Source organism: Pteropus vampyrus, unplaced genomic scaffold (assembly GCF_000151845.1).
Source record: "Pteropus vampyrus isolate Shadow unplaced genomic scaffold, Pvam_2.0 Scaffold215, whole genome shotgun sequence".
NCBI classification, from domain to species: domain Eukaryota; kingdom Metazoa; phylum Chordata; class Mammalia; order Chiroptera; family Pteropodidae; genus Pteropus; species Pteropus vampyrus.
The window spans coordinates 1763543-1787930 of record NW_011888996.1 but is presented as its reverse complement, the minus strand read 5'-3'; the positions used below and the strand labels follow the sequence as shown (position 1 = coordinate 1787930).

At 36.7% G+C, this 24388-nt stretch overlaps 1 protein-coding gene across 1 annotated transcript in view; it reads right to left on the bottom strand.

Moving 5' to 3' along the window:
- The window catches only part of CPQ (carboxypeptidase Q), a 357555-nt gene that overhangs the window by 269831 nt on the left and 63336 nt on the right, over positions 1-24388 (bottom strand). The window contains exon 3 of the mRNA XM_023538239.1: positions 15597-15804. Coding sequence (XP_023394007.1) covers positions 15597-15804 — 208 coding nt within the window. The remainder of the gene's footprint in view (positions 1-15596; positions 15805-24388) is intronic.

Below are 24388 nucleotides of genomic sequence, written 5' to 3'. Positions count from 1 at the left end.
GAGAGGCAGAGAGAGAGAGAGAGAGAGAGAGAGAGAGAGAGAGAGAGAGGGAGGGAGGGAGGGAGGACCAGGATCAGGAAGAGGGCAAGAAGATGGCGTATGTGCTGAGCAGAAGAAACTTTTTTGAGATTCAGTGTCTTTTAATCTTTACCTATAAATCTCATGCCAGAAGGTGGGAAAAGAAGGAAAAGCAACACTTCTAATCACATTTGCTAAGACAAATATGGTTGAACACGTGAAGTATGAAAACAGTACAAAATATATGCACTCTAACCTAGTGTCAATTTTGTCTGTTTGTTGTGTATAGTGTTTTCTTTTGTTTGTAGTTAAGAAAGAAAGAAATAGCAGTGGAGGAATCTAGTCTGCTTTTGACAGCATGACCAATGCTCTTTTCCCATCCCAGCTGGGACAGGATGCAGTAATAAGCAAGGGCAAGTGGACGAGTGATTTTATTAATTAAGTCTTGATTTGGAACTTAGCATATCTGAGATCTGTTTTTTCCTCCCTAGGTCCTGGGGAGCTGCAAATATGGGCAAAAGAAGAGCTGATAATGGATCGAAGCTGCCACAGGGCAAATCTCTGGAAGGACAGATATCATAAATAGTTGCCAGGAGGGTACTGCCTGTGCCTTTGCCTTTCAAGTTGGAGGGTATCAGGAAATCTAATTTAATACCTGTTATTTGCCACAGAAAGGTACTGAATAAAGAGAAGGAGGGAGAGGACAAGAAGGAAGGATAGGAAACAAGAGGAACTCATAACAAACAACCAAAGATGTCCTTCATAATCCACCTTCCAAAGCAAAGGGCCCAAATTTGTAGAGGTCTCTTCAAATCTGCCCAGCACTGTGACATGGCTGTTAGTGTGGTCGCAGTTTCATCCCTTCATTTCCTCGACCTGGTCTTCTCAATTGGAACACATTGTTTTGGTCTCTCTACAAGCTTTACTAAAAGGATCTTACAAAAACCCTTATCTGTGAATATTTTTTATTTCAAGTTTAGTTATCAAAAAAAACTTTTTCAAAATATCTTAGGATACAATCTTGATCAGGTTACTCAAATATAAAATATGTCTAAAGCTCCTTACATCCCAAAGTCCTTGTAAAGATTCAATTGGGATATTTATAAAGTACCCAATACTTAAAAGCCGGTGAATATATATTAGCTCTTTTCTCTTCCCCTCTTTGAATTAATTAAGAGGTTCCTAAAACTTACAGCTGAAAAATTCAGATCAGCAAAGGACAGTATTTAGGCACATATCCATAAACTTAAGTTTTCTCAGGGAAATCAATACAATTAAAGATAAAAACTGATGTAACATCACAATGCCTATTGGGGGTATTTATGGACATCAGGATCCCTTTAAAAAAGTTATTCCAATGTAACAGTATTTTAAATATGTCATGGTGTTATGGATACAGCTGATACTAAGCAACATAAGGCACGTAAGCAATAAAGATTTATTTCACAGCTTGTTTCCTAAGCAGGAGAAGAGATGACATTTTGTCGGCCTCGCCTCCCTGGAGATTAAAAACCAAGGCCCAGAGGAAGGCCAGGCAGCTGACATGTAGGCTCCTTCCCTGCTAAGGGAAAGAAAACACAAAGCCTGTGGAAAGTGTACCTCTTCATAAGATGAGTTTCCATTTCCTGTGAGAGTGTTCATGACATGGTTCACTCTGCTATAAGTCCTATCAAAATGAGTAAAGAAACACCATTATGTGGCATTTTAGAAGTGTATTGACTATTCTAACTTAAAAATATCAATTTTGGGGGAAGGGGTCCATTGAAACTGGGAGGCTGAGTGTAGTCTGATAGAGATTTACTCGTGAGACTTGAGAGAAAAGAAACATGGTATAAGGTGCTAAAAGACATGTGTCCTTGTTCTGCTATTAACTAGCTGAGTAACCATCAGCCCCAAATTCCTCATCTATAAAATGAAGGTGTGGAGCAGATGTTCTCTAAGGGCTCATCCAGCTCTAAAGTTTTTGAAATCTAGGTTTTAAAAGGAAAAGGAAGTAGAAATAAGAAGAAGCTATTTATAAAGAATTCCAAGTCCCAGGCCACCAAAAACTGAAAAGGCTATAAAAACATGTATAGAAGTGATGGAGAGAATGAGGATGAAGATGAGGATAGGTTTTCAGCTAACATCTTCAGGTGCCTCATTAGTAGCCCAGCACTTGTCCATGACTTTACAGGTATTAACTCTTTTAATCCACTCTGACTTCTTTTTGTCATACTTTCTTCCCACTTAGCTGAGGATTTAGCTAAGAAGAAGTTGATTTGGGGATATATTAGTTTGGGTTTATGCAGATATATTTATGTGATTCACAGTCCTCATTTCCATCCTGGTACAGGAATGGCTCCCAGGACTACTGGTGTCATAATACAAAGGCACAGGGCCAGAGGCCATATTGTGCAAAGAATGAATCCTGCAGTTCCTAGCAATGAAAGTATGGAGACAGTGGTAGAGAATCAGAAGCACGTCATTAAAAAATTCTTCCAATTATCAGATGTGTAAAACTGCGATTAAAGGACTCAATTCTCATCAATGCCTACTTAAAAATGGAAGTTCTCTTCTGTCAAGAATAGACTCAATAATTCAGAGTATTCCATTATGTATACAACTTCTAATTTTATATTTTATTTTTCTTTTTTGAGGATTTCATACAAAATGAACTTTACCAGAAACCTTGTGTAGGGCACAAACCTGTAGTTGTACTACAAACAGAAAGTGCCCCTATGTATGAATTCACATGTTTTGTCTCAGCATAATGGATCACATGTTATCATATATAACATGTCTTCTCATAATCAAGCCTGGCAATATCAGACAAAAGACATACAAAACCACTAGCCAAGGCTGGTTACCCCTTCACAACCAGTTTATGGAGAGAAAGAGATGTGCTTTGAGTATTTATGATGAAGTCTCTTAGATTATTTAATAATACAAATAATAAAGAGTAAATCACCTTGGAAAAAAAATTGAAATTTCTTATTGATTTGATACAAAATACTGACAAATATAAAGGTAAAAAAAGTCATAAAATGCCACTATAAAAAGGATACAGGCAACAAAGTTCAAATGTTGTCACTGTATAAGAAACGTGTAATGTCCTGAAATCTTAAAGCTCATATGTGAAACTTGATAGCATCTTTCCAAAATTTGACAGTCTTAAAAATATATATATTGATATTCCCAATAAAAAGCTGTAAAGCTGAAATAAACTTTTCCAAACTATCAAATATGAAAACTAAATTTCTATCAACATGCTAGAGAAAAGACTGAATTATCTTTTTACTCTCTTTAGAAAACATAACTCTAAAACACTGTCATATAAAGAATAATCGGAGTATGCAAGAAAATGAAAAAATATAAAAGTTTGACAGATAGCTATTTAATAAAAGTATATTTTTCTGTATTTTATAATGTTATTTGGCCACTTTTAAAATTTTAATTTGTTATAATTTCTTTGCTATTCTAAGTAAATGTTGATTTTATATCTACATATGTATTTGTAACTTTGTATTCATTTTCTTAAAGAGTCATCAAAATTATATAAGTACCTAGTCCTATAAAACTTGGGTCCTCCCTTGGCCCAGAATATAAGACACTTAATAAATATTTATGGAATGAATAAAATTTGAAAATGTCAAAAATTAGATTCTTCTCCTAGATGTCAAATTGATTTACAGAGCTGCAACCAGTGCAGCGACAGATGTTCACTGAGCTTTTAAACTATTACCGTTGATTCACTAGCCAAGGCTGGTTACCCCTTTACAACACTGGGGAAGTTGGAGTGGGTGGATAATTTAGAGTTTTCTATGCTACAACATAGAAACTACGTAAACTCCCCCGCAAAGAAACATCCTTGAAGGCCTCCGTAAACACACACTGAGACACGTATTTCTCCTGGGAAAGACTCTTTGAAAACACACTCTGTAGCATCAACACTGCATAGCAAAAAAGAAAAAATGAAAAGAAAAAGAAATCTGGAGAAACTCAGAAGCAGTTGCTGGATTTGAGAATTTTGCTCATTTATTTTAACAATTGATAGCAATTATTTATGGGGTAAAAGATCTTCATTTGCATATGGTATACATTGGTAATGGTAAACTCTAAAAAGAACTTCAGGAGTTATGAAAATGTTAGTATATGAAAATGTTAGTTAATGAAAAAGTTAGAGGAAATGGTATTGATTATACCCTGCTAATTAGCTGACTTACTTGGGGTAGTTTGGATTCCTTGGGATTTAAAAAAAAAAAAAAAGTGAATTCCTTTTGATGCTTCACATATTCAAGCTTATTGTAAAATAGCATGACGCTTAATGAGCACTTTAAAATTTTTGATGCTTTATCAAAACCAATGTGACAGTAATGAATTTTAAAAATTCATGAAATAATAATAAGGGAAGAATAAAAATGTGCCAGTTAATAAATGTAATAGGAAAAATTGAATTAGGAAAAAAAAAAACATTTGCAACCAGCAATATAATGATTGATTCAGGTAAAGATCAACAACACATGCTAAATTTGGGTGAAATTTTATTGGGGAAAATATGATTCACAAAGTCTCAAAGCATCTTGCAATAATAACAATGTATTTCCCCTACAAAGGAAAAAAAGTACCTTTCTAATGAAGAAATCCAGAGATACTGCCTTTAGACAAGCTATCAATTTTAGCCTCATTAATAAGGAAAACTGATATTATTTACTTCCTTGTGTAATACAATAGGAGGGACACAGCATTATCCATACAGAATTCTTGCCCAAAGTATTTAATCTAATTTAATAATAAGGAAATAAGAACTCCAAAATGAGGGACACTGTGCAAAACACTGCCCTGTATTTTTCAAAAATGTTGGTGTAATAAAATGTTTAAAAAGGCTAGGGAACAATTCCAGATTAAAGTAGACTAAAGATATATGACAATTAAATTTAATGTATATCCTTGATTGGATTCTGACATTTAAAAAAAGCAGGACATTATTAAGAGAGGAAGACAATTGGGGAAATCTGAGTATGGATGAACTTTACATTACATAATACTTATAAAACTGCTAAATTTCATGAGTATAAGAATGGTATTGCATTATATTAGAAAAGGTCCTTGTTCTTATGAAATACATGCTAATGTATTTATGGGTAAAGTGTCTTCATGGCTATACCTACCTTACTTTCATATGATTCAAAAAAGGGAGAGGGGGAGGAGGAGGGGAGAGGGAGGGGGAAGGGAAGGGTATGGGGGAGAGGGAGAGGGAGAGGGAGAGGGAGAGGGAGAGGCAGAGGCAGAGGCAGAAGGAGAGGGAGTGACTGGGAGAAAATATTTGCAAAACATGTATCTGACAATGAACTTGTATCTACAGTATATGAAGAATTCCTACTACTCGATAATTTTAAAATAATCCAATTACAAAATGGTCAAAGACTTGAGCTGACTCTTTACAAATGAAGATCCACAAATGACCAATCAGTACATGAAAGCCTGCTCAATATCGTTAGTCATCAGGGAAGTGCAAATCAGCACTTCAATGAGATATAAACATACACCCACCAGAATGGCTAAAATTAAACAGACTGACAACACCAAATTTTAGTGAGAATGTGGAGCAGCCTGAACTCTCACACATGTCTGGTGGCAATGTAAAACGGTATCACCTCTGGAAAAAGTTAGGCAATTTCTTACAAAGAGCATGTGAGTCATTTAATATTCTTTCAACTTTACCACAGATTGATATTTTTTAAAAAAAGTTTGAAAAAAAATCTGTCACGCTTTAGAATGTGGCTTCAGAAAATAGACATGATTCAGTATATATCCTTTTATAGCTGGTTCTCTATTCCTTTGACCTTAGATGATTTTTTTAAATAGTTATTCATTCAAAAAATATCTCTCGAGTACCTGTTGTGTGCCCTGAAATCTCCTATGTACTGAAAATACAGTGTTGTGCTGAAAAGACATGGTCCAGTCCTCATGGAATTTATATTCTCATAGAGAGATTCATACTAAACAGGTATATAGAAAGGTAGGTAGATAGGAAGATGTTACCAAATATTATGAGGACTCTGAGCATACAGAGGAGGTGCTAGGTAAGAGAATTTGAGGGAGAGTTCTACTCAGGACAGTCAGGAAAGGCCTTTCATGAAAAAAACCTTTCAGCTAAGATCTGAAGATTGAATGTTTCCCCAGCCACACAATGCTGGGGAAACAATTTTCCAGACACAAGGGTTGGTGAGTACAAAGGCCTTGAGGTAGAAAATAGCTTGGATGGTGTTTAAAACAGAAAGCTTGCTGCATGTTGGTCACCTGACCACTGATCACTGTCTGAGTCACCACATCTTTGGCATGACATGCAAAAACGTTATCAAGCATCCAACGTAAGGCAAGAGAGGGTGGAAAAGACAAGAAAGAGTTTTAAGCCAAAGACTGGGGCAGACTACTGAAGGAGTGGGTTCCTGAAACCAGGAAATAAACAGAACCAAGGTCTCTGGAGCCCACACTGAGGAGAGTTCTGGAGCTGCTGCTTTTTAAGATAGGTCAGTTCATATCAACCTACCTGCTTAGTCCTATTATTATCTAATGATGATAATGACAATAATGAACATGATCAAAGTCAGATGTCAACTTTAATTCACTGATTGCTTCCTGCGTGTCAGTTCTATGGCTAGTGCTTGATCTCATTTAATTCTCTCGACACCTCAGTGAGATAAACAGCATTCTCGCCATGTTACCAATGAGGAAACAAAAGTACATAGGGTCACACAGCTTCTAAGTGGCAGAGCCTGCATTTGATCCATGTCTGTCTGCTTCCAAATTCCACTCTCCATATTGTTACTTTTATAAGTCTCCAAATCTTCCTGATAGTACCTTCTGGCTGATATTTTCTCCAGAGAGGTAAGGAAGCCAAAGGGTCATTTGGATGCAAGAAAACTTTAGCAAGTGTCATCTTTAGCTTTGATGAGAGAGAGAAAAAGAGAACAAAAGCACATGCAATAGTAAAAGACTGACTTGAGATTACTCAGGATTATTTTGGTTCATATGCTACATTAGACATTTCTCAAAGGGCACTGCATAAGCAAACGACATTGCCATAATCCTGAAACTTGAATTCAAAATGCATTAATTTATTTTTACCAGGAGAGATTCAGAAAAACATGCCACAGTGATGTGGTTCTTAAGCTTTTGCTTTCGATAATCAGAAAGCTGGAAAATAGAAGGTGAACATTTATATACATTTTTAAATTATGAATGCAAAGTAGCAGCCAAGAACAAATTTTTATAGCAAGGTTATAAGCAGATGAAAAATGACAGTCAGTACGAGGAAAGCAAACAGACCATTAATTATAGCAGCCTCACAAAGCACCATAGTAATATGCAGTCTGCAATACTTTACCAAAATTTACATAACTACATAGTCTCCTCTCAGATTCCAGAGATTCTATTTTTGATAAGTAGCACTTTAAAACGTTAGTCACCTCATCTATAGTATTATTCAACTTCTATGAATATAAGACAGTAACACCTTGAATTCATATGTTATCAAACCAGAGGCTGCCTCTAAACTTTTTATCCATTCATTCCAGCATGACTGTGTGCCAGGCACTGTGCACAATCGGGGAGACAATGAAATAAATAAGATACAGAGTATGGCTCAAGGAGAACTTCCAATCCAGAGAGAGAAACAGGCTAGTGAACATATAACCCCAAGAGGGTTTGGACAAACTAAAGGGATAAAGATCAAAATGGCAATATGATGTTAGGGGCTGTCTCCCAACCAAATAAATGCAACTACAATAGTGATGTTAAATAAAGTGGTTCTTTCTCTGTCTTCTTCCTTTCTTCCCTCTTCTTTTCTTTCTCCTTCCCTCGCTCCCTCATTTCTCTTTTATTCAATATGTATATATCAGTCATGAGTTAGAAAAACTATATGATAATAGCACCTTACACAAATGTAACACTTACTATGTGTCAGGCAACAACATCTCATTTAATCCTCACAAAACACCGGGAAGAAGGTACAATTACTTCCCCCATTGTACAGATGAGACTGAGGCAGAGAGTTCACATAGTCTGCCGATGTCACACATCTGGAAGTGTTGTTGAACAAAGACCCAGGCACTGCAACTACAAAATTGGGACTCTGGAGTACACTGCCTGAAATCTATCCAGTGTGAGGTGGTGCGCCTGTTACACTACCTGAAGCAATAATAAGAATTCAGTGATTAAAGAACATCTTGGAATTTCTAACAAAGGCTATTTAAGCAAATAAACAGCCTCTCAAAAATCAGAAAGAGGAGAAAGAAAAGGACGAGGAGAAGAAAAACTGCAACATTCAGTGTTCGTTTTCTCTGGTTTCCCGCCTTGGGAGCACGGTAGCCCTCCACCTGCATAAATGATGAAAACTGGCATTCTGCTTGATCACTGTGCATCTGTTAGGAGACTCCGAGTGAATCCAGCAAAAACAAAATAAGGAAGGAAAAGAGCCTACTAATCAAGGCTGGCCCAGTTGCACCATTTTGAGTCACTGTGGTATTTTCCTTATTTTGCAATCACTGGCAAGCACATGTCCCCCTAAATGCAAAAATATTTCAAAACAATTTAAATCAAGCTTGATAACTAATTATGCTAAGATCACACCGAAGAACCAAACCACCAGGACATCAAAATTCCTGGACAGTCTAAGTGCGAAGTAGAAGCATTAATTTTCTCCCATTAAATAACAATGAGAGGGAGATGGCTTTTTTACTCTCTGAGAACTGGCTTTCAAAAATCATCCAAAATAGACCTCTTAAGACATTTCAGCTCTGCTCTAGATGTTTTAAGCTGGCCCTCTGATTACAAAAATGCTCATGTTAAATCTCATCAAGATGCTTTCTTAAGATGAAGAATGTTTTATAAATTGCAATGTCTTTAATCAGAGCCCTCTTTGAAGCTATTTAATGCTATAGCATAGCTCAACCAGTGCTTCAATTATGTCATTTATCAACTTTGTATTAATTATCATTACAGGGATTGATTTGTGTGCTTTTTCATGGCGCTCTCACCAGATGGTGTAACATTCTCCCTCTCTGACACTCCATAAACATCACCTGGATTCACTCATCTCACTCTGCAGCTGAATGCTTAATGAGATCTTAGTCATCTTCACACTGGATTGCTCCTCTTCTCCTCCTCTTTACTATACTCTCTCAATACGGTACATAAAGGCCAAGTGATAGAAAACATAAACCAGTAGTATTTACAAAGCCAAGTTCTATCAACAACTGATTCCCACCTCAGTGAATTCTTACCCAGGGTGGTGATGCAATTTTCACAGTACAGTGAAGGGAGAGCCTTTTGCTTCCTCCACTGATTAAAACTTACAGTCTGTGTTCAGTTATCTATGGTAATGGAGAAAATAACTAGAAAAACATAAATATTTGGCAATGAGAATACAGCAGACAATTTGCCCTCAGTAGAATTGCTTTCTGAATTATATTTTACTTGGGCTAATATAAAAATTATTTTGCATTCTTAAGCTCACATGTTGAGGAAGCAAGAGGCAGAAGTCCCAAGGCATACTACATTGCAAAAAGCTAGACCAGAATTTTAAGTTGCCTTGAGTGATCCAAAAAGTGGATAATAGAGAAATGGAAATGCTTAATTATTTTTCTTACAAAAAATAAAAACCAGATTAATGGGACTGTTTTAAAATATCTAAAAATCAAACTGATCATGTTGCCTCCGAATCAGCTCCCTCTCCCGACCCATATATTTCTCATTCTCCAGTCCCCAAGCTGGGTGGAGGGAAACTGGGAAACTGTGGCAGACCAGAGAGAACACATCCCATCAACAAAAGGACTTGGTGACTAATCCACTGGACTGAAGTTTGCCAGTGTCGCCAGATCTGGTCTTTCCTTATAAACCACAAACCCCAATTTTTATATAAATCTCATGATTTTTAAATATTGGGCTGAACTAAATGCAAATTCATCTCACTGTTTTTGATCCTTGCTTTAAATGCAACCAGTCCCAGTCCCCAAGTTCTGATAATTTTGATACTATCCCTCTTGCTAAACCTTTCTCTCCTCTCTGCCACCAGCTGTACCATTATTTTCACATCTGCATTATTAGAGCAGTATCCTTTCTTTCCTTCTCAAAGCATGCTATGTACAGTCACCAGATTAATCTTTCTAAAACAGTAGTTCCCAAAGTTTAACTTGCATCAAAATCATCTGAAGGACTGATTAAACCACACTCAAGCATTTTGTAATTTAATGGATCTCAGATGGGGCCTGATAATTTGCATATCAACAAACTCCCAGTTGAGGTTGATGATGGTGTTCCAGGCACCACACTTAGAGAGACTTTGCTCTAAAATATCACCCCCCACATCTAACATATTCAGTGATTCCCCATTTCCTCCACATTAATCTTAAAAACTCCTCCCCAATCTGGTACTTTGGGTTCTTTGTAACCTGGTCTCTTCCTCTCACCCCAAAATTACATTTCTCTGATCTCCTGTGAAATCTTCTGGCTCCAACCAACCTAGTCTACTTGAGCATCATGTACTCCCACTTCTTGCCTTGATCATGTATAGAATGTCTTTCCACCTCCCTCCTCCAGTTCATTTCTTTCATTGAATACACCCAAAACCCACATCTCAATGAAGCCAAACCTAATCAGACTTCTACCACCTCTTCCAGACTCCTATAGCATTAGCTCTCCAGATTGCTTGGTATAAAGTGCAAAGAATTTAGAACCAGAGACCCTGAGCATGAATCCTAGTTCCTTCATTAGCTGTATGACTTAACTAGCCATTTATTCATTCTAAATCTGTTTCTCCTTCAGTAAAAGATACCAGTATCTACTTCAATTATGTTGCGTAAAGAATTGAAACTATGTAAGCCTCAGAAAAGCATAGTACAAAGCAGGTTACTTAAGAAATGTTCATTTCCTTTCTTCATCCATTTCCCCTAATCATGCATTTAGTACTAAATAGAAAATATATTACACTAGTCATTTATATTTTATGCTTACTCTCCTCTCTTTCAGCCAGATAGAATATTCCTGAGGGACAAAAGATAAGTTTAATTCATCTTAGTAACCCTAGTATCTGGCAACCTCTGAGCAACTGGTAAGTTCTCAATAAATATTTACTAAAAAACAAAGATTAATTTGAGAAATAATGCAGAAAAAAAGTGGTTCCATAAAGAAGCATTCCTCTGCAGAACTTAAATTTCTTATAACATTTATCATTAAAATATCCTTTATGACAAAGGCAAGATGTATTTTACATACTTGAGAGAAATTGAAAAAGATCTAATTTGTAGTTCCAGTTGACACTTAACAGTGGGCAAAATAAAAATCATTATAAAAGCACCAATAAAGGAAAAATCTTTTTGAAGTAAATTTGAGTATAAGAACACTAATAATGGAAATACGGAAAAATAACAATGATGAACCCAGAGATTATGCTGGCAAAAAAGTAATGAACTCTTTATAGATGTCTTTTGAGGACATTGGTCATATAACCACGTGACTATTGTACTTTCAAAATGGCTGACAAATGTTGATAATTGCACTGACGAGTGTCAAGCCAAACTGCTAAAACACATTTCCTGTCCTTTAAGAAATTCTCTAAGTTTTAAGTCAAGAAACAAATTATAATTTATATTCTGTTCTCTAGTGTTGCTGACTTCTACACAACTCCTAGATGGAATTCAATATCACCCACTCCCACAGAGCTAGGGTGAACTGCCTGTCAAGGAGATGGGAGCTGTTTTATTCAATCAGCAACTCAAAACATCATTGTTCATGAATATTGTGGCAGAAAAAAGATACAATCTGGCATATTGGGAACCTGGATATTTTCCTCCAAAAATAGAGCAAAGTGCCCTAAAAGTTCCAGTTGTTTTGAACTTACTATACAGAGGCTACACAGTTTGGTCAGAGAGACTTGAAATCAGTTTGTCATATGAGCCCTTCCATGATTGACTATACAACCTCAGATAAGTTCCTTCCTTCACTAGACAATTCCAGAAAGACTATAACTAGCATTTATACTAGATAATGGGGATACAGAGGTAAAAAAATATAATCTATGTCTTTCAGAAACTTACGACCAAGTGTAGAGTCAGGCAATTGGGGCAGACTGGAATACTTCACCAAACTCATTTACCTTTCATTGTGGGCATAAAGATAGAACAAATTTCTCAGCCTCCACATAATTATATCCTAGCCATTGAAATGTGAGTAGAAGTGAGGTAAGCCATATCCAGGCCTGGCAATGGAATATCTCCCTTTCGATCATGAACTTTCTCACTCTATCTCCTTATTTATCTGCTGGATGCTGTAGACGCAGAGATCTTAGAGGTAATGGAGCCACAAGAGGGAATTGAGCAGAAGGCCACCTGCTGACCACATTCTTGAAACTATTATGTGAGAAAGAAATTGCCTGTTATATTAATTGACCAAGATTTGAAGCTGTTTGTTATGACAGTTTGTCTACCCTACCAAAGCACAAACCCAAACGACCTCCAAGACATTATGATTCAGTGTATGCAAAGGATGGTGTGAGAATACCAAAAAGAGGTAGTTCACCTGGGCTGGAGGCTGTATATCAGGAAGGGCTCCCCAGAAGACGAAACACTTAAGATGAATCTTGAAGGACAGTGTGAGACAGTGAGAAAGGAAATATAAGGTTGCAGAAGAGAAAGTACATGCAAAGTCATGAAACTTTGAGGAAATGTGGTACATTGGGAAAGTGTTAGTGATTCCTGACTACTAGAATGTAGAGTGATGTTGGGAAATGGAGCTGCTAAATATGTATTCATTGAAATGACTGATAAATAGCAGAACCCACGAGACATACTAACCACCAGAAATAATGGATAAAGGAAGAAAAAAGTAATCAAGGACCATCTAACTTAGAAGACAGAAAGATAGCATTCTCTTCAGAGATAGAAATCACAAGAAAGAGAGATAAAAAGGCGCATTTGATTTTGAAAAATAACTGAAGCTGAGATAGCCATGGAACGTCCAAAAGAAGAATCAGCAGGAAGTTGGACATATGGACCTAAAGCTCAGGCAGTGGTACAGATACGAGAGGTGAGCTTGCAAGTGTCACAGTAGAGGTGGTGGTTGAAGCCACAAGCATGATGGGATTGCTCAGAATATCCCAGAGTGCGAAGCCAGAGAAATAGGAAAGAAAGAAGAAAAATGGGAAAGAGGGAAAGAGTGAGAGCAAAAGAAAAAGAAAGAGAGACAGACAGAGTGAGAATATGAGAAAGAAGTCACAGAAGTCAATGAGAAGAGATACTGAAAAAGCAGTCAACACTCACAAATGCTTCAGAGAGGTAAAGTAAAACGACAACTTAAAAAATGTTCATTATATTTGAGAACTAGGCAATCATTTGTGCCCTTAACAAGTTCCATTTCGGTACTGTCAAAAGCCAGGTTAAAATGGTCTGCAGAGTGAATGAGAGATGAAGAATTAGAGATAGGAATATAAAACACTCTTTAAGGAAAATTGGCTCTAAGAAACAACTAGCTAGAAGTGGACAAAGAGATAGAGTTTGTTTCATTATGGTTTTATTTTTTAAGATGCAAGACTTAAACATATATATTTGTATGTTGAATTCTCTGAACTTTTATTTCACTACCTATATTGGGGATAATGCCCTTTCTGCTTGGTCTATTGGATTGTTGTTAGAACAAATAAGACGACATATGTGAAAGATTCTAAGTATTATATAAAGGGCAAGGTTACTGTGTATTTATAAATGTTGAAAATATGGAGTTATAAAAGTCAAGACTCCAGTGAAATATGGTTGGCTATAATAGCAAGGAAAAATTACAATCAATTTAGATCTAAAAATATTAAGAAAAATGTCTTCTTAATACACATTACAAGTTGCTGACCCCAAATTTTAGAGGCTAACAACAGACTTCTAAGCCCTATGCTGGATAAAATTCTTCTGGGGCTCCTAGTTAGCCTGGGTTTCCAGACATCTTCATTACAACAGAAAGAAAAAAAAATGCCAATTAACCATGGCAGACTGCTGTACATTAAGTCATCTGGGGATTTATTAGTCTTATGAGTAGTAGTTCTTAAATAAATATTTCTGGCAGTCACCCAGTTTCACAAAGCAACAGACTAACTCCATAATTTAGGTTTCATGACTAGTGAAATCATGGTAAATGGCCACAGCTTGCTGAGTGTGTTATTCTAAGGGGTGAATGAGGTGCTCCAGGAAGTAAGCTAGCCATTTTAGGACTTCCTTCCTGGGAAGGTTAACCATCCAAAAGAATACAGCCCAATCATTATTTCTCTAGTCACCAAATCTGTAAAGACTCTACAAAGAACATTAGTTTTAGCACTATGACATCAGTGGAACTAGTTTTTTTCCTCATAAAACTTCTAACAAGTGGTCTTAACATGTCCCACCTTCCTCCCCTAGGAAGATATCTTATCCTTGTAAAAGAAAAAAGTCTCTTTCCTTTTTTCTCTGTACTTTTGAACAACTCCCTTCTGACTTGCTTTCCTAGTTATTGATCTCTCCTCAGTTATTTTATTTTCAAGGGTGTAAGGGTGCTAATTAAGGTCAAGTAGCTATGTCTCCAGCTCCAAACAGCAATTATGCAGAATAAATAAACTTTCCTTTACAATAGATACTAAAGATCTAGTCTTGAGACCCAAATAAACCCTATTTGCAATTATTTTTACAAGTTTTAAATCTGATAGAGACCAAGCTACAACACTAAAATAGTGCTTCTTTTATCCACATTTCTCAAGCATTTTATCCTTAATGTGTGACACTACCATATGTAGCTACTAAACTAGGCCAAAGGTCTACACATCAATTTTTAGACTTTTTAGCCACTGCAATGCTGAATTTCATCCTTAAGACTAAGGGTCAGTAAAGCACTTTGTACTTAATTACCTCAATCAGAACTACAAAGAAAAAGACAAAACTTATGTTGCCCTCAAATAATATCACCAAACATTTATATAGATCTTTATAATCAAGTATCTTTCATAAGTTTACCTCATCTATTCTTAAAATAATTTTGTAAATGCATTACTCTTCATCATCATCAATTAATAGAAGAGAATACTGGAGACCAAATGGCTGAAGAACATTCCCAAGGCCTGTTGTTCAGGAGCAGAGACAGGTCTATGTCCAAGGTCCTCTGCTTCCTCAGCCCTCTCCCCTGCACTGCAGACAACCCCCTTCCTGTTACCCACTGTATTTTTACGTCACTTCTCTAGCAACAATGGACAAAGCCTGGTTTTCTCTGAAGTCATTAAGAATCTTTGATGAGACACAGACGTGGATTTAGTTCTCCCGCCAATAAAAATACATAATATATTGGTTATATAAGGAATGTTATGGGATTGTCATAGATGTGAAAAGCTTTTCAAAGGAATGCACAAATGATGCTTGGAATACCTGAAAAGGCAAAAGAAGATATGACAAACAAATGACCAAAAGTGGAAAGGGGGAAAATTCCATAAGCAATCAGTATTTTCATTTGAATGGTTTGTTTTTATTTCATAACAGCTTCTCTTTCATGGAAAATCCTGGTCTTTAAAAAGATTTCAAATGAACATCATGACCAACCTGTAGATGGAGAAGGAAGCCACCGATCGAATGAGGGATGCCAAAGCCCCTACTTTGGCAGCTTCCACTGCCCCCTTGACTCGGTATTGCACCATCCTGGAGTAGTTGGTATAAGGCTGATTATAAACAACAATCTTCCCTCTTGCTTCTGAGGCCCTTCTCTGCAGTTCATCGAAAGAGGTCACCACCAGAACTTCTGCTGTAATGCCTAGAAATAAAAGTCATTCAAGATTAACTTATGGTTTCCAATCAGCCAGGTTGAGTAGGCGCACAAAAGGTCACACATGCTCTATCCGCTCCATCTGGCAAACTGGTTTAAGTAGATCAAAGTTTTAGAGCCATTTGCCATGGGAAAAAGATTGTGGGGGTTAGCCAGTTTCCCAAGAAAGAGAAAGGCATTCAAAATAATATAACATACTACTCATAAGGTTTTTAAACTCATTTGACCAGCAGGTATTAAATCACAAATGGTTTGAAAAGATAGTGTTTTTTCCACCTTCTTTCCCACCCTAAGAAGTCATGAGTTTCACAGAATGACACAGATTATTTACAAAGAAAATGCATTTCAAGAAGCTCCCCTTGGGATTAATAAAACATATTTTATCTTTTCATAAAACTATTTGATATGTTGCTAAACAACCTTCACTGACATTATACAATGGATGGCCATTCATGAAGAATGTTCTTAGCGGCCAACAATCTTCGTTAACTTTTAACAAATAGTTAATGTAACTTCTCCCAAGAACCAGAAAAAGTCAGCTTTTTTCTTTCCTCCTTTGTACAAAATTTTCTTAAAGGTTGTGGAAACGTCTCATGCTTCTTGATTTATAGTACTTGTTCATCACCAAACACACCACTATTCTTCAGATAAAAATTTTAAAGATGTTCTACAATTGTCCCATAATCCTATTTTCCAACTTAGAAGAGACATACCACATTTCCTCACACCACAAGACTTGCCCAGATATTCCTGATTAGGGAACAGGGTTTCGCAAGTAAAAAATAATAATAATATTTAGCAACAAAGGCCAAATATAGTGGCTAAATATAACTATCTGAAAGAAAGTGGCAGGCATCTCCTGTTTTGTGGCTTTAGACATGCAGTCATGAAATATGTCAGTAAAAATCAAAGTATCAGCATATATTTGGCATCCTTCCTTAATCTTGCAAACTATAGAAGTGGGTTTTCTAGAAACTTACAGAAGTCATTAAAATATTAACTGTTACTAGGAAAATCCTTTTAAATTGCACTGCAGTTATAAGAGAATTTTTGCTTTCAATAGAGACTCCTTCAGGTTGGCTCCTCTCCTACTTCTGGTTCTACCATCCAGACTGAATTTGTACTTTTACTTTAAAGTGATGATTACAGATCTATAAGTACGTCTCCACCAACATTCAGAACTCAGAATTTAATTTATAATCTAAAAAAAGGAATGACAATTATGGAAAATAAGGAAGCCACTAGCTTCCTTACATGATAAATATGTGTAATAATACAAATAAGGGTTCAGCTAGACAGATTTTGAGAATTGTAACTTTCTAAAACCTAGAGTTACCTTGAAATTTCACTGGTGTTACTGTTGAAATATTACGGGAATTTTGTTGATGGTTTTCAGCTGTTCCTAATAAAAAACAGATTCAGTGGTTCACCCATCCTAAGGGATGTTCCAGCCAGGGGGTAATTTTGGCATCTGGATTGAAGCCACTAAAAATCAAGCCAAATTTCTATAAATTTTCATAGGCCACTGAAAAATTAAAGTCATACAGGGATGGTATTTTCTATGGTTGATTCTACAATTTCTTTTATTTATTTATTTATTTTTAACAAATAAGGGAGTGATGGAGTCTTAAAGAGCCAAAACCTACAGCTGCCAATGCAAATCACTAGTAGCAGCTATCGGTCAAAACCTATCACCATGAACTTGGAAGAAGAGTTCAAATTAATGATTTCCTGAATGTTTAGAGTCATCTCTGATTCCTCTGTCTCCTTCATCCCCCATGTCTAGTCAATCTTCAAACATCAGTAATGTTACCTATTAAATATTGATTGAACCCAGGTCCACTGTTCCACCTCATTATATTTTCTTACATCAGGACCTAATTATCTCTCTTTTGGACTGCTATGAATCCTTCTCCCTCCAATCACCCACCACCACTGGTGTCTCAGCCTCCAGCCAAGGTCCCTCATATTAAACCTCTAACAAAGCTGCCAGAGTAGTCTACTTGAACTGCTGAAAAGTCAAATCAGCCCATGTTACTGTTCTCCCACTCTTCTTCTACCTCTGCTAAAAATCTATCACTTCTACATGACAAAGATTGTCTGTCTCTACAGACACAGTTTCCCTTTGCTTTTTAAAAAATTTTACTTTCTTATTAGTTTTGAGTATGCAGTACATTGGTTAGACATTTATATAGTTTATAAAACGATCCCCCTGATTGCTCTCTCTCTCCTCTGGCTCTGCACCTAGCCATTACATTAATGCTGACTGCATTCCTTTGCTTATGATACATCTGATAAGAGATTAATATCCAAAATACATAAAGAACTCATACAACTCAACAACAACAACAAAAAACAAACACAAACAATCCAATTAAAAAATGGGCAGAAGATCTGAATAGATATTTCTCCAAAGAGGAAACACAGATGGCCAATAGACATATGAAAAGATGCTCAAGGTATCTTTGCTTTTAAATTCCATCAATAGTAAACTTAAAAGTTCCTACTCTCACCATGCAAGTTCACTCCTTAGTGTCCTTGTTCATACTGTGGTACATCATGTCTTGTTGACCCCATTCTCCTAACTTCATCTTATTATTTCACCTGCTTATTACTCAGGATGCCATTTAAAAATCACTCCCTTAAGGAACATTCTCTGGCTTCTGGCTTCTTGTCTCATCCCCTCTTCACCACCCACAGGAAGGCTGGCTTGTGCACAACCCTAGTCTGGACTTTGAGAGTACCTGGGCATAGCTGGGCACTAGACAAAGAAACTCTGCCTATTCATGACTTTCTCAACTACCTAAACTGTGATATCTTCAGGGTTTGGGGCCATGTTCATTTTTGTTTGCATCTCCTGGGCCTAACAGTGTTTGGTATATGTGTAGCAGTCAGTCAATAAATAATTCTTGAATGGCACTGCTTCAAATAGGGGATCATTGTCTGAATCTAAAGCATTTCCATAAAAGTGCAATTTTACCTTTAAGGTTTGATAGTGCTTTTCCCACAACAACTCAAAAGTCTGATTCTCTTACCACCCAGGGCGCAGCTGTACAACAATAACCAAGCAGGAAAGGGCCATGGGACAGTCAAAATAGAAATACAAATTCCAAATATAAAAACACAGGTACTTAAACATGAGAAAGCTCTTTTGCTCTCTCTTAGAGCCTAGTTATCCTTACTTTAGACAAAATTCTAAATCCGGTATTTAAACCAAATAATATGTAAAATAACAAATACTAATAGATTTTTCTGCAATGTTGTAAATGTTCTAGCTGTACTAACACAGTAGCCATTAGATACACATGACTATTGAGAACTTCAAGTATGATTAATGTGACTCAAAAACTGAAATTTTAATGCCATTTATTTTAATTAATTTGTATTTAAACTTAAATAGTCATATATGTGTAGTGGCTATTACATAGAACTCATAATCACTGCAGGCTCAGCCATTAGGTACATAAATAACTGAAAGCATCTCTGTAGGTGCTATGTGCCTTGCCTCATGATAGCCCCATAACAGACATGACAGTCATGATGACAACCTCCCACAGTGGTCACAGACCAGGTGTACTGTATTTAGTATCTTTTGTTTGAAAAGGCAGGGTATATGCAAACACTTAGGGAGAACTGTTCGCTCCAATTGAATAAAATAAAACTAGGCCATCTGGAAAACTTTATTCTTCTATATTAGTTTGTATTTTGACATGTTACACAAAGAAATACTCATGCTCTCCTACAAATCAGCAGGTTCCCATTCTTTTCTCTATTCTCATCTCCCTTCTTCCTATTCTCCCATTCTAAAAGATAGTACATGAGAACCTTTAAGAACTCAAAACCAGTGTCATATTCACAGTAAGTCCTTCCTTGACCTCCCTATTTGTACCTGCAACCCACTCCCAACCCTCATTCCACTTATCTTGCTTAATTTTTCCACAGAATTTATCAACTTCCAGCTGTATCTACTACAATAATGTCAGATCTGTGGTGGTCGGAAATTTTGTCTGTTTTATTCATTAATGTTACCAAAGTGCCTTAAATGATACCTGACACATAATGCGTGAAATTCTCTCTCTCCCTCTCATAGACACAAACACACACATGCACACATACATATACCGAATGAATGAAAAGAAAAATAAAATAAAAGTATAATAATAGGCCATCCCTGCTCACCCTTTAGAAATGTACACTGCCGAGGAAATTGTATATTTCTGTATATTCCGTTAGAATAATTGATCACGATAATAATAGCTATATTTGATATCCATTAGTATCACATTGTTTACACTAACATCCACAACAACTCTGCAAATTAGTTATTAGGAGGATACTGAGGTGCAGAGAAATAAGTTTACACAACTACCAAGTGTTGAAGCCCAGATCTGAATTATTGGGTGTCTGAATCCAAGGGTCGTGCCCCTCCTACTAACTGCATTGCTATAATCTTTCACAAATGTAAGATATATCAAAAGGAAATCTGAATATTTTCATTTTAAGAGGATTAAGAAGGAAAAATAAATAGGCATATAAAAGTCCACATAGGTTACCAGGTTTTTTCGTGGTTCGGTTTGGAGTTGGGTTGGGTTGGGTTGGGTTGGGTTTGGTTTGGTTTGGTGTTTTTCTTAGTCTACCCAGGATCCTGTTCATTAATCTGGATGCTGTTATCACACTAGACCCCAACCTATTAATAAGGGAGCTGGAAGGAGTGCTTCATTCTAGGACAAGAGCCATTAACCTTCGTTAGAGTAATGAAAAGGATTATGGTAGTTAATTCTGAAGAAAATATGGACTAAAGCTAAAATATATTCCTATTATAAAATGACTCTCTTGGCTACAGCTGATTAGATCATAAAATAGCATAAAAACTCGCAGATTCCTTTTTATTCTCCACACCTAATTTTCAAAATTGATCAACTTATTTGTAAGTAACCCTGTGCATAATTACTACTGTGCTTTCCTTGTAGAGACAACAGAAGCTGACTGCTATGGTGTTAGCTCAGGGCATTTTATTCTATGGAGAATTTGATAGAGACTCCAATCTGTCTGTCCTGACTTGATTCTTCCCAAGAAGAGTTAAGAATAGGAAGATTGTGAAGTGAGAATTTTATGATTTCTACTATTAAAAGGAAAAGACCACAGATACAAAAACATGTATCTGGGGTTCAATTCAATGTGCTGTTTTAAGAAATTGATTCTGATTTCAGAAGACTTAACCACCAAACAGGAAATACTCCAGCCCTACACAAAAAGAAGCCTCACTTCTAACTCAACATTACTCTTATACCTAGTACACTATATAATATACGGTCCAGTAAAGTGGCTGGTTTTTCTTGAACTCAGTTAACAAGAGTTGTTCTTGGAAACTCAGCGTTTTGGCCTAAGGTCATAAGGAAATTGCAAATTCATGGCGAGGCAGATAAAAGAACATCAGAGCAGTCCCTTCAGAGCGTCCATTTGTTTATGGAGAATATTATGATTATGCAACATCCTTTTCATAAAAGAATAAGCCTGAGAGATTCAAATTCATTCAACGAGTTTACAGCTCTCCTACTGGACAAGGCTTTGTGCTGGGCATTGGAGACAATACAAATTTGGGTAAGTTCCTTAAAAATTGTAAAATCTGGGAAAAAAATAGGTAAACAATAACTTTTAAAAGAGTACAAAATGTCACAAGTGCTAAATAAAAGTACAAAGTAAAATTTCACAAAATAATAACATAAATCAATATTAATTCTGACTAGGGGAAATCTAGGAAGTTTCTTATAAGATAAAATTTTAAGTGGACCTTAGAAGATTTCAATAGCCAGACAATGAAGAAAAAGGCACTCCCAGGTAAAGAACAAACAAGAGACGACAAAAATAGATGAAATTTCTGTTCATTTACAGTGAATAGGAGCCTTCCTGCCAGGTCCCAAAATAGACAGGGGACACTCTAAAATCTAATTTTTAACCAAGATATTTAAGGACCCCTATTCTCATTCTATTAATTCCAAGAAAGCAAGGAGAATAGTCTCCTTGAAAACAAAAAAAAAGTTAAATTCAGCTATTAATTGAGTAAAAGAAGAGCAAGAGGCAAAGCACAACTCCAAATGCTAGCTAGGGGAATGTGACCATCCTTTCCAACTCTCTCCTGAGCTCTGGCTCAAATTAAACCTAGTCTGTCAGCCTTGTGAGCAAGTCCAAACCTGACTTCATCAACATCCACAGCACAGTAAATTATCGTCGTCTCTAGAGAGTCAGCTGTCTGCCTGACAGAGGAGCATGCCACAAGCCGACTTGCCATACTGACACCTGAGGACAAGCCACAAGCAAAGCAACTTGTCTACTTTGACCTCTAAAATACAGAATTTACATATTTGGTTGCATAATGGAAAGGTACCTACCATGAGACCATTATGTTTAACCCAGCATGTGATGAAGGACACTCCAGGTATACAGGGACCCAACTCAGCAACACACAGCAGCATTAAGCATAGCATATAAACCAACCATTAGCAATTTGATCACTAGAATCCAAACAGCTTCCATTGGTAAGGCTGTAGCATGAAAGGCACTCACATTTCTGGGCACCTTGATTAATATTACAATTATCACAAGGAGCATTTATACTCTAAAACATGAGGTGCACTGTGTTTGAAACATGGTTGTTTTGAACATGGTTGCTTTTTCCCGTCAAAGCTGGGTGTTTCCTTGTAATAGTGACTGGTGTGGGTAAGTGGAAGTTTTCTCAAAAACCACTGTCATCTAATACATCTGTTAAAGTGAACAGCTGGAAGATACTTTGTGCCTCGGTCAACTTCCAGTGGTATTTAAGGAGCAAAATCCACAGGCCTTAGTGATAGTGAGGATACAGAGGTGAGTTTCAGGCTGCAATAGACTAAAACATATCTAGTTATGATGGTCTGGGGTCATGGCTAGCTTTGCTGAAAAGGCAGGATCTGTGAAATGAAGGTTAATGAATTTCGGAACATTGGCAGGAAGGCTGGGGAGAAGAGAGGACTGAGATTAAAGTAAACAGAGACTGAGGGAGAGAATAACATGAGAGGCTGGCAGTTTGAAGGGAGACATCACATGGGGGCCTTATAGTTGCATTAAGAAATTTGGATGGGGATAGAGAAGTCAGGCAAATTCAGATTTACATTTTGAAAGTATCACTAGGCTTAGGGTGATGAAAGGCTGATGGTCATAATAAAAGGTATGGAGAGCTATGAAGGGACTACTCCGACATTCTAGCTAAGAGATGATAGTGGCTTGGACTAGGGAAGGTCAGTGGAAATAAAGACTAGTGGACCACTTGAGCAATAGTATGGTGGAGACATCATCTACTGCAATGCAGAAACTGGCCTCAGGAGTTTTGTACTCCTCTAACTATACTGCCAAATCTATGTAAGAATTGTTTTCCTAGAGAAGGTTGCATGTAATCTTAATTTAGTAATCAGATCATTTAAAATGAAGATGAACTTTTTTAATTTTAAGGTGAATCCTATCAAAGAACTAAGCATCTAACTCTAAAACCTTTTTAACAAAGTATTTACTATATTACATTATGCATTCTTCAAAATATGCTTTTAAAACTGGGTATTTCTTTATTAGAGACAAGAGGTGTCCATCATTAAGTACTCTGGATTGAATACTGGCTATAAAACTCACCGGCCTTTGATCCTTAATAAGCTGCTTAACTTTCCCCAGCCTGTAAAATGAGAATCACGATAATACTGACAACACCAGGATTCTTGTGAGCACTGGATGAGATAATAGACATGAAAACTGTTGTGTATTATAAAAAATTATAAGACAATAAGAGTAAAGTATATAAGGGTTCTGGAATATATTGAATAGGTATAAGCAGTACTTATCTGATTTATTTAAAATTTCACTTCAAACTAATTACCGGGAATAAAACAAAAATAGTGAGTTTTATTTCAACATTTATGAAGCATACTTGGCTCAGAACAGAGCTATTCTTTATCATATCAGACAGCTCCAAAGGCTGTGTGGTTTCTTGTCAGTTTTGACTAAGGCAATAATTTAGGCACTACATCATAAAGATCCGACATCAGGCTGGCAGAGAAGCTGAGCAGGTTTCATGGGTCTACTTGGTAGCAAAGGGTACATAAAGAATGATGGAGGGATGGGTGAGAGGAGCAGGGAACAGACTTTTTGGAGAAGCATGAGAAGAACAGGGCACAACAGAAAAAGATACCAGTGGCTCTAAAATTATACATTCTATTATTTTCTTTCCTCTTCTTTTTAAGAGAATGACACATGCCCATCAATTGCCTTCTAAACTGTAGTGTCTCCCTTGGAAGACATTGACATGGGGCTTGACCATGAGTCTTGCTCTAACCAATGAAATGTGAATGGGCAAGGTATACAATCATGTTGAGTAGAAACTTTAAGAGCCACTACAGGCTTTGACTGTCTCTTAAGAGCCCTCTTCCTTCAGCCACAAAAACATGTCCCAGATGGGGGCTTCTCTTTCAGCCTGGATCTTGGAGGGAAAAAGATATCTGAGGTAGAAGCAAAGACATTACCAACTTTATATATATGAAATGTGAATGGGCAG